This window comes from Cetorhinus maximus, chromosome 6 (assembly GCF_964194155.1).
Source record: "Cetorhinus maximus chromosome 6, sCetMax3.hap1.1, whole genome shotgun sequence".
Classification (NCBI taxonomy): Eukaryota; Metazoa; Chordata; class Chondrichthyes; order Lamniformes; family Cetorhinidae; genus Cetorhinus; species Cetorhinus maximus.
In genome coordinates, this window is record NC_135884.1 from 39,051,845 (window position 1) to 39,067,518 (window position 15,674).

A 15,674-nucleotide genomic window follows, 5' to 3' on the forward strand; every position below is an offset into this window, starting at 1 on the left:
AGATTTCCAGCATCTGCAGTATTTTGCTTTTATCTAAGATAAGAAGATAAGAAGTTTTTTTTTCACACAGAGGGTTGTTACGATCTGCAATGTGCTGCTTGAAAGGTTGGTGGAAGCAAATACCAAAGGAACAATTAAAATGAAATTGACTTGAAGGAGGCAAATTTGTAGTTACTGAAAAAAATTGAGTTGTGGAACTAAATTGGATAGCTCTTTCAAAGAGCCAGAACAGGTACATTGGGCTGAATGGCCACTTTCTGCGCTGTATGATTCCACGGTTGTTGATTAAGAATGTTGATACAATTAAAGTATTTCCTTTACTCAAGGATACCCATTTTACCCTTGAATTCAGCCCTCAAAGTGCTTGCATTTTGAACTTAAGAATTCAGCTTTGGGTGTTTGTTGAATTCTGCTTCAATTATGTCATTTCCACTGAGCCCTGTGTATAAATTCTATGAATAATTTATTAAAGAAACAAAAACTAAATAAACACTCAGAAAATTTTTAATAAGGGATAACCAGATTAAACTTCAGTTATTGAATAAAATTTCAACAACAAAAGAAAAATCGTTAGAGGTATGTTTGCTGATCTTACACTTCCAGCGGAGAGCTATGGTGGGGAGGAGAACTGGAAGTGCTATTATTTGAAACATGCTATTCTGTTAATCCTGTCAATTCAGAAGTATTAAGTAGTTGCAGGTTTTATTCTATGTCATATTATTCCACAACGAAATTAAAGAGATTGTTCTGCGCAGATACTCTTGAATAAGGAAAAAATTATGCTTTGTAAACTGTGACACAGTTATTATATTCAAAGGGTTAGCGTAGTTATCTTAGAAAATACTCTAATGTTTAAAGAGTTATATAGACTATAAATCATCCTTACATGTGGTATAAATATTATGCTTTAAAAGTTATAATTTGGTAATAATGTGCTACAATTGAATCTGAGTTATAGTGTAAGCTCCTTACTGGAAATAATCGTTTTTGTGGAAAAGTGTTAACTTACTTCCTGGCCGACCTCCATGCTGCAAAGCTTCGTGGACTGTGTCTTGGCATCTACCATCACATTAAACATGGTGCATATTGACTGTGGGACACGGAAATCTGTTGACCTGCTTGTCTTCTGTAGCTTGGCTTCAAATGCAATCCTAGTTCTATGAAAGAAAGGATTGTTTTAAAATCTGAAATCTGAAATAGTGTTAGGGGCCATTTGTCAGGGGCATGTTTACAAGCATACAAACAGTACTTTTTATTCAAAATGTTAACTATTTTAATTATGTATTCATCATAACTTTACAGGTAAAGTGTCAATTACAAATGGCCTCCAAACATATCTTTCTATTCTTCTGTACAGTACTGACTAAAATATTCCAATTACGTTTTACTTCTACCTCAAATGAAACTGGTTGAGGCAGCTTGTGAGATTCTAGCATCATACTTCACACCACCTCCCTAACTTTGTAACGAGTGAACATTCCCATGTAATATCCAAATCAGATTATGTCTGCAAATAGACATAATATTGAATTGTTGACAGTAATTGATTGACGTGCTATGTCAAGCATGCCGCTGTAATACAGCAAGGGTTCCTTTCTTTCTAAATTGGCAATCGTTAACTATAATTAAGTCTTACAGATAATCCACTAAATAGGGATTATGCTCTCAGACAAATACTTGTTGGGTTTGCTTTCCATTTCCTCTGTAAAAAGCCTAACCTTTTAACACATGACTCAATCATATCGCTGGACATGAGCTTTAGTCTTTGCTCCAGGTGTTTTGCAAACTCCTCCTCTGGCCAATGCAGATCTCTAATGAAGGTCTGCAGAGCATCCAGCTTCCAGAATAAATCTTCTGATGTTCCTGAGCCATTGCTGCAAAAACAGGGAAAATAGTTATCAGACTCAGTCTCAGGCTATTGCCACCGATTATGGAGACTAGTGCCTGGGGTACACAGCAGTCTTAAGCAAAGGAAAGATGTTGGGTATAAGGTCTCCATTGTCAAAGATTGGATTTTTTTTTATCATACACCTTATCTGGTTTGTAGTCTCATGCTATGTAACACTTAACAATTCATCCAACTGCAAAGGAAAAGTTTTAGAAATTGCTGAAGAACAAATATGTTTATTAAAAGTGTATGGTAAAAAGTAACCTGGGTTTATAACCACAGGGGCATGTGTGGTTATTTTGTGTTGTGGTTTCATGCATACTTGACATATCTCTCAAAAACAAGAACAACTAGCTGCTGGGGATCAGGTGGCTTAGTGGTAACTAGTGGTGGGCGAGGGTTTGCTATTCCCTTGACCTGTAATAATTTAGGCCATTCAGCCAATAGCTGTCATATTTTGGGGCAATATGACTAAATGATTTTGAAATATTCAAATATGCTTCTCCACAGAAAATCCTGAACATCATCAGAATATGTAGGCTTATAATGACCTTTGATGACATGTACCCTTTTAATTCAGAATTCTAGCAGCTTGGCTTCACTGTGAGATTTGAAACACATTTTCTTGTCTCATGAAATGCATCCTCGCAAACCACTAATGCCAACACTGTACTTTTTTTTAGATGTTGTACACACCATGCATTACCATTACTGCTGGCATCATCTTCAGAAACAACATATGGCAGCGTGCGTTTCCAATATGATGGATGCCAGCTGCACTGAAGTAATGAATGCTTCAGAGCGTGGAGAAAGCTACCGTGGGATGAGACCATATCCCAGCATGCCAAGGTAACCCTCACCTTCTGGGAACTCTGTGGTGACAGGAACATATTCCTAAAAGGGTTCATTTGTTTTTGGGACTCTTATCAGTTGTCTACAGCAATTACAGTTAAAGTAATTTATCTACTGCATGAAAGGGGTTGGAAATATTGCATGAAAGGGATTGGAAATAGTCCAGTTCCATTGGAAAGATATAGAATCAAGCATTTTAGTCTATTTAATTTTGACATAACATATCCATGTCACAACAAAGCGCTTTCTGCGAGCATAATGAAGTTTAAAGCCATTACTTCTGGAGAACCAAGAGCACAACCACACAATCAAGGATTACGAGCTGTATGTGTCACCTGACTAATTTCTCTCAAGCACTATAAAAAGTACACTCCATCCTCAATATAATAAATCTCAGGAGCCAAATATTATGCATGTTGTAATGAGTTGCATGCTATATTAAATGTCTCATAACATAGTATAAAATATATCACTAATACATTGAGTGTCAACATCCAGTAGTCTAAAATTTGAGATAGTGCTAGAACTGAGAGCCTTGTATTGAGAATGGGGTACACTCTAATAAGATTTGATTGTGGTTGTTAACTTAGTTTTCCTCCAATGATTGATCCATATCTTTCCAAACTATCACACAGCATGCAAACAGAGGAAAATGGAAAAGCACTTATGCTTTCCATTTTCGCGCGTTTCCTAATCTAGTCTCCCATATAGTCAACCCGGCATGAAAATGCTTTTTATTGTTTTTGGAATGATTCCACTTTGCAGTGCTGTATCCTGTGCTTTGAGCAATTTAAACACATTTAAACTGTTAAATGTGCATTCATGTTAACAACTTTACACATCACTTTGTTAAAATGTTTCCTTTTAAATAATTCAAATCAGGGCATTTACAAAAATGCAAAAATTACAAGGGACCAACCATTTTTGTGAACCAAAACTAAACTCTTTTGTTCTTGTATATTGTTGCTTAGTTCCTAATTATACAGCAGTGGTATAGGCAGCCAAACGTTGGTGCAGTTAAACCGCTGGATATCATGCCCAACTCACAGAGATTTAAAGGTGCTGAATTCTGCCTCAGCAAAACTAATAAAATATTAAAGCTTTGGCAGGTACCTTTGATGATCTGTGAGACACTGAGTACTGCAATAAGTTGTTTATATGCTAAGTGTGGCAAAGAGATGACACAGGAGCTGTGCTAGAACTATATATTTTTATAAATGTGGATGATTAATAAAGTGTGATATAATATATCTTCAGTGTTGTGTGAGACCTGCTGGGCCAGCATATACATGAAATTGGAGAACACTGCTGAGAGAATTTTCCACTCCCAATAGATGCAAACATTTCTGAATCAGATTGTTATTAGGTACAGGCTTCCAAAATTATACATTTTTCAAAATCTTGGAGAAAAATGCTTGTTCAAAATTAAACTTAAACATTATTTGTAAACGAGGAAAAGGCAATGTTAATCTTTTAAATATGGAAGCACATTAATCACTACTTTTTTGAGAAATTTAAAAAGGATATCCCCACTGAAGGGTTGATAGCATTTCTGGTTTAATTTATTCTTACCCAACTTCTTGATTGCAAAAAAAAAAGAAATAAAGGACAGATTCATGCCAGGTTACTATAAGTGACAAATCAGACCTAACGTGTATTGAATACACACTCAGCATCATATATATTGGCGATCCATGACGAAGCAGAAAAACTAGGCATTTGTGGGAGGTTAACTGGTAGATTTGGTACTTTGGGGAGATTCACATTTGGTAGATTCACATTGGGAAGATTACTTGTTAAACTCCTGTGGAAGAAACAGACAGAAAGAAAATACCATAACAGTGACAATGTAGATGCAGATGTGGAAGCATGTGACACCCCTAAATAAATCTGCAAAACTATCAAAAAATTCACAGCAATAAAGAGCTAATTACACAAAAAAACATGTTATTTAAGCATGTGTATGGGAGATGTGTGCTTGCTGTGGATTTTCTGAGCTTGCAGTAGCAAGAAACAAGCAGAGTTAGAGAAAATAAGGAAGAGAGTACCACACATCAAGAAGCTTAGAAGCAAATAAGTAGATTATTGACAGAAATAAAAAAAGACATTGCTTGTGGCATGAAATATGTTATTATATTTAAATAATCACTAAATGAAAATCATCATTTTGTTCATTCACAGCTTCCCTGAATGTGGAGGATTCTTTGATTTGTGTGCACAGTTTCTGCCTTTATAAGCACCCCTCGCCAGATTAATGAAGCTTTCTTTTAAATTTCACTTTATATGCATAACAACGTTTAACCCCAAAAATGCCCAAGCGTAGTACCCCGGCAAAAAAAATATGCAGTATATAGAAATGTAGAAAAAATCTCAACCATTGTGTTGTAAGTAGGCTAAAGGAATCCCTCATTCCAGAACTAGCATCAAATGAATACTTTTTGTTAGAAAAGCATTTAATAATCATGATAAAATGGATCATGAAGATCTTCTGTATATTAATTTGTAATGGGCAACTGAACATCATTGGTTTATATGGATTCAATGTATGGCTCATGGAAATGCAAGTTAAATACAAAACTTTGGAATTAATATAATTATTGCCTTTTCAAAATGTTAAAGTTGCACAATATAAAGAAATAACTGAAAATCAGAACTGTTACCATGTCAGAAGAGGCCAAAAATAAATCACTAATGGAGTGAAATACAAATATTCCAAATTCCTAGCAATGTTAGCAACAACCCTTACTTTTAACCTTACTGAGTATTTAAATACACAAACATGTCATAAAAGAAATGGGTACTGCATTGGAACCAGAACAACCCGGTAACCTTTTCAGCAACTTTTTCAAATTACCATGTCTATAGTCAATAAATTGCATTATTCTGGTATCTGCTTGTGGAAATTTATCCCACTAGAAACTCAGCCAGTATTTATAGTAGTATTAACATCATGTTAGAAAGTGCATCCTCTGACACTTTCATTTGTCACATGTCTCCAAACAATGATGGACCTCATTTTGGTGATAGATTCACTACACTGGAGTCAATGGTATACATCTGAGTATCTGGATTTAAAAAAAATCTAAGGTTCAGCATTGCATAAACACTGATGCCTTGGGTTTATACTGAGTTCAAAGAAAACACAAGAACACAAGAATTAGGAGCAGGAGTAGGCCATTCGGTCCCTTGGGCCTGGTCTGCCATTCAATAAGATCATGGCTGATCTGATTGCAGCCTCAACTCCACTTTCCTGTCTGTTCCCCATTACCCTTGACTCCCTTGTCGATCAAAAAAAGGAATTCAACTTGGAACCGTAAAGATCAGCTTGATCAGTCTAGTCCCCTTGTGCTCTTACATTACTGGTCCTAAACCCAGAAAATTAGTGTTTATTGAAAAGCCAAAAATAAAGGTCAGCTTGTTTCTTAAGATGTATTAGGTCTAAACAGCAGCTCAGGAATCATTAGCAACACATTTATAATGGGACAGTTTGCCTGCGAACTACACCCATTAAAGATTGTCAGGGTATTGGTTGCAATACCCTGACATTCATTTGCGTTAAATTTACATCACTGTGCCCTCTTCAGGCATGGTCAGGGACAGACATCAGAGGAAGCTTGGGTGCAGTACCATTTCGTGGCAAAATGAGGAAAGAATCAGATTTGCCTCCACGTTATTACAATTTATGATACTGTTGGCAGCAGGGCAGAGGAAGACAGGATCCGACTGCCCATTAAATAGGCACTAATGGCATGCGTTTTGCATAACTTTGACAGCATTGTCAAAAATAATTACACGGGGCAGAATTTTCGGGTCGGCGAGTGGGGCAGGGCCTGCTCACCGACGCGTAAAATGACGCGCGGTGACATCGGGTGTGCATCCCGACGTCACCACGCCTCATTTAGATTTCCAGTTCGGCGGGCGCACAGCCAAGGCCTGTTAAAAACTAATTAAAATAGTTAAATGAGCTGCCCGTCCAACCTTAAGGTTGGTGGGCAGGCGAAGAGCCCAGGCGGCCTTCGCATTTTTCACGGAACCTCATCCACAGACAGGATAAAGTTTCGTGGAGTTTTTATAAATTAAATAAAGTTTTTCATTAATGTTCCTTGACATGTCCCAGCTCATGTGACACTCTCACATGAGGGGACATGTCTTAAAATATTTTCTTTTCTTTATTTAGCTTTCAGGAAACTTTGATTTCTGCGCTCTTTTGCGCGCATGTGCGAAAGAGCGCAGGCCCTGACTCAGGGGATACCTTTCGGGTGTGCATCACGTCACACTGGGCGGGCCTTAATTGGCCCGCCCACGTAAAATGGCAGCGCGGATCCGATCGGGTTGGCGCCCGGTCCTGCCCGCCCCTGCACAGCCCCCTCAACGGGGGGACAATTCTGCTCAGGGTCTTTAAACTTTAAACTAGTGTCATGGGATCTTTTACATTTACCCGTGAGGGTAGACTGTTAAACTGAACAGGAATAACAGGTTGTAAAGTAGCATCACAATGCACTACTAGGATATTCAATAGTCAGCAATATAATCTGAAATGTACCCTATAAGCAAATTGCAACTACACTTATTTGTATTGTTGCCATAAATACTTATTGTACCTACCAAATTGTATGGATTTCATTGCCAACACACAGTTAATGTTTAGTTAATTGAAACCTTTAGACATATGTCCATATTTAAGTCAAAAAAGCTGCACTCTATGTTGAAGTGTGAATTAACATAATGTATCATTTTCCTGTTTGGTTACCAAAAGAACACAAATAAAACTTTACCGGAATGTATGTAAACAATTTACGTCAAGGGTAAAAATATCAAGAACTTTGGGTACTATTTTATTTTCATAGGAACTCTGACCATGGGCTGCATTTTATGTGCCCTCACAGACGTGTTTTCAGCAGGGGACACATAGAATAGGTTGGGTGCCCACACCCCACCACCTTCCCACCCATCCCCAAGCTCACGCCCATAATATGGGGGGCGGGTGGGTGCCAAAATCAGCACCTGCCTGCCATAGTTAAATAGATAATCAACAGTCAATTAGGCTTGTTACCAAGCCAATTGACCCCGATAATATGTTGCCCATACCAAAAAATATTTGGCATGGGGAGTGGGCAGCCCAATTTTTAAAATAAATTCTTAAAAGGGCAGGAAGGTCGGGGCTGCCCTTTGCCAATTGGAAAACAACTCCCTAAGATAGAACCCCCCTTTCTTCCTACCCGTTCACAGCCTTAAACCCATCATCACCCCCTATTCATTTAACCAATTCATGCTGGTTTTCCTTAACCCATACCTGTCCAAATGGAAGTTTATCTTGTCCCTGATAATGGTTTCCAAAAACTTTCAATCACTGCTGTTAGGCTGACTGGCTAGTAGTTTCCTAGTTTATTCCTCTGCCCCCTTCTTGAATAGTGTTATAACATTAGAACTCTTCCATCCTCTGGCACTGGTCCTGTATCTGATGAGGACTGAAAGATTGTGGCCAATGCTTCTGGTATTTTTATCTTTCCTTCCTTTAGTAACCTAGAATGCATTCCATTTGGATCATGTGACATACCGACTTTCGGTAATGCTAATGTTTTTAGTACATCTTCTCTATTGCTATCCTCTCCATAACTTCCCTCTCCTCAATAATGTCCATTTCCTTAGTGAAGACAGATGTGGAGTTCTTATTTAATACCATAGCCTATGCCTCTACACAAATTATCACATTTAAATAATTCAGTTTCCTAACTTTGCCAAAGTTGAACGCAGAACCTCTGTTGCTAATTCATTGAGATAACAACTATACCTACACAAAAGTAGAACATTGCTGGTCATATTGGCTCAGTTTCAGATTGGGGGGTTAGTTTACTAACTAAGTCATGAGAGGAAAATTAGAGAAATTTTGCCAATGTAAGTTTGTACTTCCTATATTCTTGTTCACACTTTTACTGGGCTGATAATACATTGGCATAATAATATAGGTTGCTACATGCTATAAAGTACAAAACAATTTGTTCAACTGTGCAATATGCAACTAGAAGTATAGGGGGTCATTTTCAGCAGATTTTCCCTGCATCCAAAGTGAAAATGACCCCCAGGGTTTCTAATTCATGTATCTGTATACATCACATTACATAACTGCTAAATGCAGTTTTAAAACTTAGTCAGGCAATCTAAATGTGAAATATTTAAAGGACCACCCCAGGCTCTAATAGACTTTTTCATTTTTAAGTTTCTGATCAGAGCTTAAGTACTTTACCTTCAAAACTCACCCTATTCCCATTTTATTTTTAAATTTAAGTTTACTGGAACCCTCATCTCTCCTTTTCCATTAAATTACTCCCATATTTTACCTCACAGAACTAAGTTAAATTTTAATTGGCATGTCTCCACCCAAACTTTCCGACCATATGAATTTGTGTTTTGATTACACCAACTGAACAAATGAAACACTGTATAATTGTCGAGCTATGCTCCCACTCATGGCAAACATTGGTTTTGAATGCCTTTGTTTTAGCACACAGTTTTCAGTCTAGGCATTGGAGTTTCTACACTGGGACACCAAGATCTTACACAATGACAGAAGAAACAGAGCGGTGGGGAAAGCAATCCTATGAATGGATGTTTACTTATGTCAAGTAAACATTCTGGACAATGTGGAAACAACCAAAACTTAATCGACAAAATTATTACAGCAAACTGAAAAACATTTTCTAATTCTACAACCTGGAAGTTTCCTTTAAGTTGAATGCTGATAGTTAATTTAATTTTGCATCAAGAATTTCAGTTTGAAGATGCTATGCTTGTTCACATAAAAAGTTGATATCTTGGCATTGACGGCAGGAAATTTAGTCACCATGTGTAAATCTTCATCCATCAGCATCCAAATCAAAAATATATCAAAGGAGGTGCCCTTACTTTACAGGTTCCCATGATTCTCGGTCAAAGCCCCTGTGAATCGACTGTGCAATTGATGACTCCATCAAGTCAACATATCTAACCACAAGAGGAGCGAAGACATCTTGAAGGTGTTTGTGGAATTTTCCATTTAATAGATTATCTAAAATTGAGAATTGATAAACAGGTTTATTAAGTTGCATTATTAGGAACATAGAAGATTAGGAACTGGAGTAGGCCATTCTATTCTTCATGCCTGTTCCATCTTTGAATTAGATCATAGCTATCTGTACCTCAACTCTATTTTCCTCCCTTTGTTTCATATGTCTTTAAACCTTTACCTTACTGAAAATCTTTTTTATTCTTGAAAGTTCCAATGTCCAGGACCTAGACCTTTTGGCGATGAGTTCCAAATTTCTATCACCTCTTATGTGAAAAAGTGCTTTTTAATTTTGCTCCTGAATGACTTAACTCTAATTTTACATTTGTGTCCCCTTGTTCTTGAGGGGAAATAGTTTCTCCACATTTACCCTAGTAAAGTTTTTAAAACATTTTAAGCACCTTATCTTCTAAACTGAAGGGAATTCTGGCCAAGTTTATAAAAACTGTCCTCATTATTTAACCCTCTTAAGCCCTCATATCGTTCTGATGAATCTGTGATACATCCTCTCCAAGGACAGTTTGATAACAACATTGGGTAGTACTCTCTGAAGAACCTGAATGGTAGACAGGATATATATTTAAAAACAGTTTACAATTATCAGCTGTTTATCATAGTCACCATGGAAAAAAAAAGTTTTCAGTACCTGGTTTCAAGGAATGAAGGCAGCAGTACAGCTGCAACATGTTCCTGAACTGAGAAGCCAAAGACTAGCCTGAAATTTTCCACAAGCCTTGTCTAAATGAGCGTGAACTGCTGCTGCCTGTTGTACCACCACAGGCAGCTTGTCCTTCTGTGGAAACAAATTCCGGCAGCAGCCTCCAGTAAGTGCCAAGGAGGGATGGAGGGGGAGTGGAATACAGTGGGAAGGGTGCCGAATGTGGCCAACAGCAGTCATGAATTCTGTGCAGCTCCAGGGAAGAGTGAACATTTTTTTGGACTTACTTTTTGGGTGGTGGCCAAATGCTAGACCTCTTCGCTGTGAGGAAAACCTGAGTGGGGAAGGCTCAGTGCCTGCTAACTTAGTGTAGCCCAATTCTCAAGAGGGTCTTAAAACCAAGCATTAGTCTATTCATTAGCGTATGCAAAGGGCCTAATCCATGTTTTGGGTGGCTGTCTGTAGGATAGTCTGATTCAATATTGCACAACGTTAGTCTCCAAAATTGGCCTAGGTTGTGCCTGCTTTATGCCTCTATGGGTCCAATTTCTAAGCCTTGACTCCAGCATGTACTTTATTGATCCTTCCACACATTCTCAAACCCCATTACGTGGTCTTCTCTGGCTAAATATAAACTGATCAAGATTTGTTGTAATATAGATGTTAAGAATGGATCAAGAAAATAATAGTAAAACAGTTTTAAAGACATTTTATTAAAATGTGATACATACAATCACTCCGCAGGAAATCATTGAGCAGCTGAAATAATGGGAAGCTGTCCCAGGTGTCCGGGGCTTGTGTCTCCAAAGCAGCGTCCATGTCTACTGCAAACAGTGATAGGAAGGTCTCTGCATGTTCAACCATCAAATCTGACCACCAAGCAAAGGCCTTCGAAGGACAAAGCCAGAGGAAAAAATGAGAATGGGTACAAATAAAACCTTTTAACCACTTCATTAAGCTCTGTAGTAATCTGGATTGAGTCTAATTCTATAGGGTAGGTATTCATATTATGGAATCAAAGGAGTTATTGTAAAGAAACAAGCACCCTGATATGAGGCTTCAATAACAGTCGTCTTCTAAATCTCTTTCTCAATCCAATTCATTCCGATGGAGAAGTAGGGTCTGTATTCCCAAACTTTGTACAGTATAGGACATTACAATCATTTGCAGTCTGAGCAACATATACAGGTAGAATAATCCAAATGTTTGATTTTTTTTGTTGTTCTCTTAACAATAACTCACTGAAGTCATGCCATTTACCAGCTTACTACAAGACAATGCTTCTTTAGTTATTTTGGCTATTTTTAGTTTGCACTCCAGATATTCATGCAGCTAAGACTTGTGCATGCTTTCCAGCCTTTAAGGCAGGCTTCCAATGAGTTTTGGGGAGTTACATTCACATTCTGGGTGACTGAGATGTGAATGTGCTGAAAAATGCATGCATGTTTGTTGTGTATCTGTTGCTGGCTAGTAACATGCAACATGAGCGGTGCCAGCAATGGAACTTTATACAATAATGCTGTGGCAACTTAATGCCAGTCTCATGTAACATAGATTCTTCTGTATATGTTCTTGCAGCCTTATATGGCATTAAACAACAACATTTTTAATAACTGATCATATATATGACATTATATTTGAAATTCTGATTAAATTTTTAAAAAAAAGTCCTTGGAATTAATGTTCTGCTCATGTTTTGTAGTCTTCTGAGGTTGCTCACGCTGGATTCCAGCTGGGATGACAAGTGAGCACCTTGCACATTTCAATGGTTTCTGGTAATGTCTCTCTAAGGCCAAGGGGTAGAGGGCTCTAAATCACAACCTGAATTAAACCTCTAACAAGTCTCTTCCTATCCTGTCAGCTTGACAGCTCACCTCTGCTCCTTGCTGTTGGCCAAGACCTACCTAAGATTGGTGCTTAGTGTTTTAGTAGAACTCAAGTGGAAATGTCAGCCAAGACTGTGAGTCAAACCTAGGTCTCCCAATCTGTGGTTTGGTAAATAAAAAACTGATAGATGGCACCTTGGGGCCACTATCTAGCTGGAATAAACTAAATGGCCCAGAATTTCCTGGAGTGAGGCATCATGCAGGGTCATCTGTTTGTTATGATTCCTCATTCCTCAGTTTGAAAAAGAATTTGTGCTGCAAATTGTTGGAAATGCAAGCTGATAATGGTCATTGGGCCATCTGGAACAAACAGGAGCAAGAGTATATTTCCTTAAGCATTGAGATTTAAAGATTTTGGGCCAGTAGAATTGCCTTGGATGTGACTACAATAACTAAATATAACCAGTCACCTACATTTAATAACAGCAATTGTCAAGATACTCCATTATCAATTGTCATGACATTTTAAAAAGGGTATTTTACATTTTAAGTTTGCCCAATCTTGTTTCGTAAGCAAACCTGATTTTAGATCCGTCTCTATTTTGCCCTAAATGTTAATCAAATCCATACATCAACCTTGCTATAGACATTTCTTTTACGCTATCTGACACACAGAAATGGTTAGCAGTTTTTCTCTTTATATAGTTAGTAGTGGTTTTGCCGGTCCTGATATATTCAAATTTGGTTAGCTGCAATTTTTTGTTTGCCCAACAGACATAGTAGATTTCAACTGTGCTCACAGATGGGCCGATTTATTTTGTCCACTTGGACTTAAAGTCTAATTGACCTTGCTGAAAGCTGGAAGAAAATAGCTGTGGCTCTTACTGAAAATATTTTTTCATATGTATTTAACGGTGTAATTACATTGCAAACTTTGTGACAATGTTACGTGATTCCTACTTCACAATGATGTTAAACTAACAGTGTTAATCTGGAGGGAGGCTGAGGCTGACCAGCAATGAAGCAATGAACTCATGGAGGATAGTCTAAGATTACTTCAGTTTAACACCAGATTGGAAGTGGACAGGAAATCCAGTGCAGTGTCTGATGAGGCTTACAAAAGGCTAATGGGCCTATTGGATATTTTAGCCGCACAAATTGATTCAGTAGCGTCTGTATTTTTGGCTGCATGCGCCGTTTCACAACCAAAACAGTGCCTGCACTGTGTACGCAAACTTCTGGGATGGGCTGCACTGGATACCGTTTTGGGGTGTTGGTAGCACTAGAGCTAGAAGCACATGCCAAAAGTATGCAGAGTAGGCAGATTATGATGTAGTCAGCTTGTAATGCTGATTTGACAGCAGCAGTGCCAGTTTTGACCTGAAGGTTCAGTTAATGCCTCTCTTAACTTCACATAGCTGAGCATAAGCTCAGCAGGAAGAAGGATCCCATTATGGGTTTCACTCTCAGGTTAGTCGCTGATTGATTTCTACTGGCTGTTGCAGAGGTACCAGCAGTGTTTGGTACTTGTACTGTCATTTACAGAGGTCTACAGGGAGCAGTGTGCATGTGGTGAGCACTTTGGTTCTGACTTCAAGGATTGCAGCCAGACATGGTTGTTGTACTTCCATCCCCCTTGGCCTACTGCATGACAGGTAGAATAAGCAGAAGTGGCACAGAGGAGGACAAGCTGCTCAAAGAGGGAGGAAGAGGAAGAGGGAAAGAAGACTCTCAGCAGGAGGCCATATTCTCTTAGGACCTTCAGAGAGCAACTCTCTTTCCTCAGCCTCAGCGAGGAACAGTGTGTGTGCTTTCTCTGTTTCACTAAGGAGGTTCTCACTGAAATCTGTCACCTATTGCAGGCAAACCTGCAGCTCAGAGCCAGGTGCTGACGGTAATGCCAATGGCTATGAAGATGACCATGGCCCTGAACATTTTTTGCGCAGGCTCCACCCTGACTGTTTTTAAATGAGGTGACTGATGCACTGTATACAAAGAGTGGAATAGATTGTCTTCTCTCCAGAGAGAAGAGGCAGAGCATGTCAGGATAACATGCTTACCCATGGTGCAGGTTGCCAATGACTATACCACAAGTTGTTTTGGGGTCACCGCATCAGAGAGGCAATTCAACCACAAAGGATTCAACTCCCTCAACAAGCAGCTGGCATGTGACCATACTCAGCAAAACAAACACGTCAATGTTTGCTATTCTGGCTGCAATCATAATGCCTTTATTCTGCATCAGTCCACAGTGCCATCAGCATTTCAGTCACCAAGAGGGACCAGAGGATGGCTACTGGGCAACAAGGGCTATCCGATGCTCACCTGGCTCAAGACTCCATGCACAACTACACACAAATGTGGGCATCATGTAAATAATGACAGTCATGTTGCCATGCCAAATACCATCAAGCAGACCATTGAAGTACTTAAGCAATGCTTTCGCTGCCTGGACTGCTCTGGATGAGCCCAACATTATAGAATGTGTGTCATGATTCATGGTGATCTGCTGCATCCTGCACAACCTCACTATCATGAGGGCATGGCCCTTGTCACCAGGTATATGAAGAGCAGTTGAGAAGGATGAGGAAGAGGAGGAGGAAGAGGAGGAAAAGGGAGAGGAGCAGGATGAAGAGGAGGAGGCAATTAATGCATCTGTTTTCTGGTTGATCTGTCTGTGATTGGCTCATCCGGTTGCAGTATCAGTGAACAGAATCTCAATTACCCATTCAATAACAGTCCCACACCTTACCATGCCCATATAACTGACCATCACGGCATCTTCTTGGTTACAATGCTGAAATGAAAATCAACACGACACAAACATTCCAAACCAATATTACCAAACAAGCCATCCAATGTTCAATACAAAAGTCAACTAATGACTCTTGTGCATTCCTTTTGTGTTTGTTTTCTGTGTGCCTTTGCCTGGCATAGTGCTCCTACACAGTGCTGCAGCAGTGGCTGCTGGATAGCTGGTGAAGGGTTGCAGACTTGCAGTGGGCGAAGAATGCAGATAGCCTTGCATGACACCCCTGAGCAGCTCTGGTTTTAGAAGGCCTGACTTCGCACTGCATCACCTCGACATGGGTGGCAGTAGTCTGGGCTGGCTGGAGGACCGGCAGCCGCAAGGGCACTGGTGCGTAGGGGCACAAATGTTATCATCCTGAGAGAGGGCAGCAGGTTTGGGCTCCCCTGGGGGAGCTGGTATCCACAGACATGATGGCAGAAGTCTGAACGCGCATTGCAGCAAGCTGAGCTGGCATGATGTTAGTCTGAGCTTCCACTGCAGTACTCAGGCTTTGTATAGTTTCTGTTTCTCCTGCAATAACAGCTGACACGTTAGCCATCAGATGTTGCATCATCGTTGGGTCCACATATGTTTGTATGGATGTGGCCACCGATTCC

General features: G+C 39.3%; 1 protein-coding gene across 6 annotated transcripts in view; it reads right to left on the reverse strand.

Annotated features, from left to right (window-relative positions):
- Positions 1-15,674, reverse strand: part of cadpsa (Ca2+-dependent activator protein for secretion a) — a 580,082-nt gene that overhangs the window by 110,556 nt on the left and 453,852 nt on the right. For 3 of the 6 annotated variants that reach the window (XM_078543639.1, XM_078543638.1, XM_078543637.1), the window contains exons 19-23: positions 11,172-11,328; positions 9,644-9,785; positions 4,410-4,544; positions 1,719-1,874; positions 1,010-1,157 (exon numbers count right to left, since the gene is read on the reverse strand). In XM_078543639.1, the coding sequence (XP_078399765.1) occupies positions 1,010-1,157; positions 1,719-1,874; positions 4,410-4,544; positions 9,644-9,785; positions 11,172-11,328 (738 nt within the window). The remainder of the gene's footprint in view (positions 1-1,009; positions 1,158-1,718; positions 1,875-4,409; positions 4,545-9,643; positions 9,786-11,171; positions 11,329-15,674) is intronic. The other 3 variants (XM_078543642.1, XM_078543641.1, XM_078543640.1) reach the window with 1 other exon arrangement.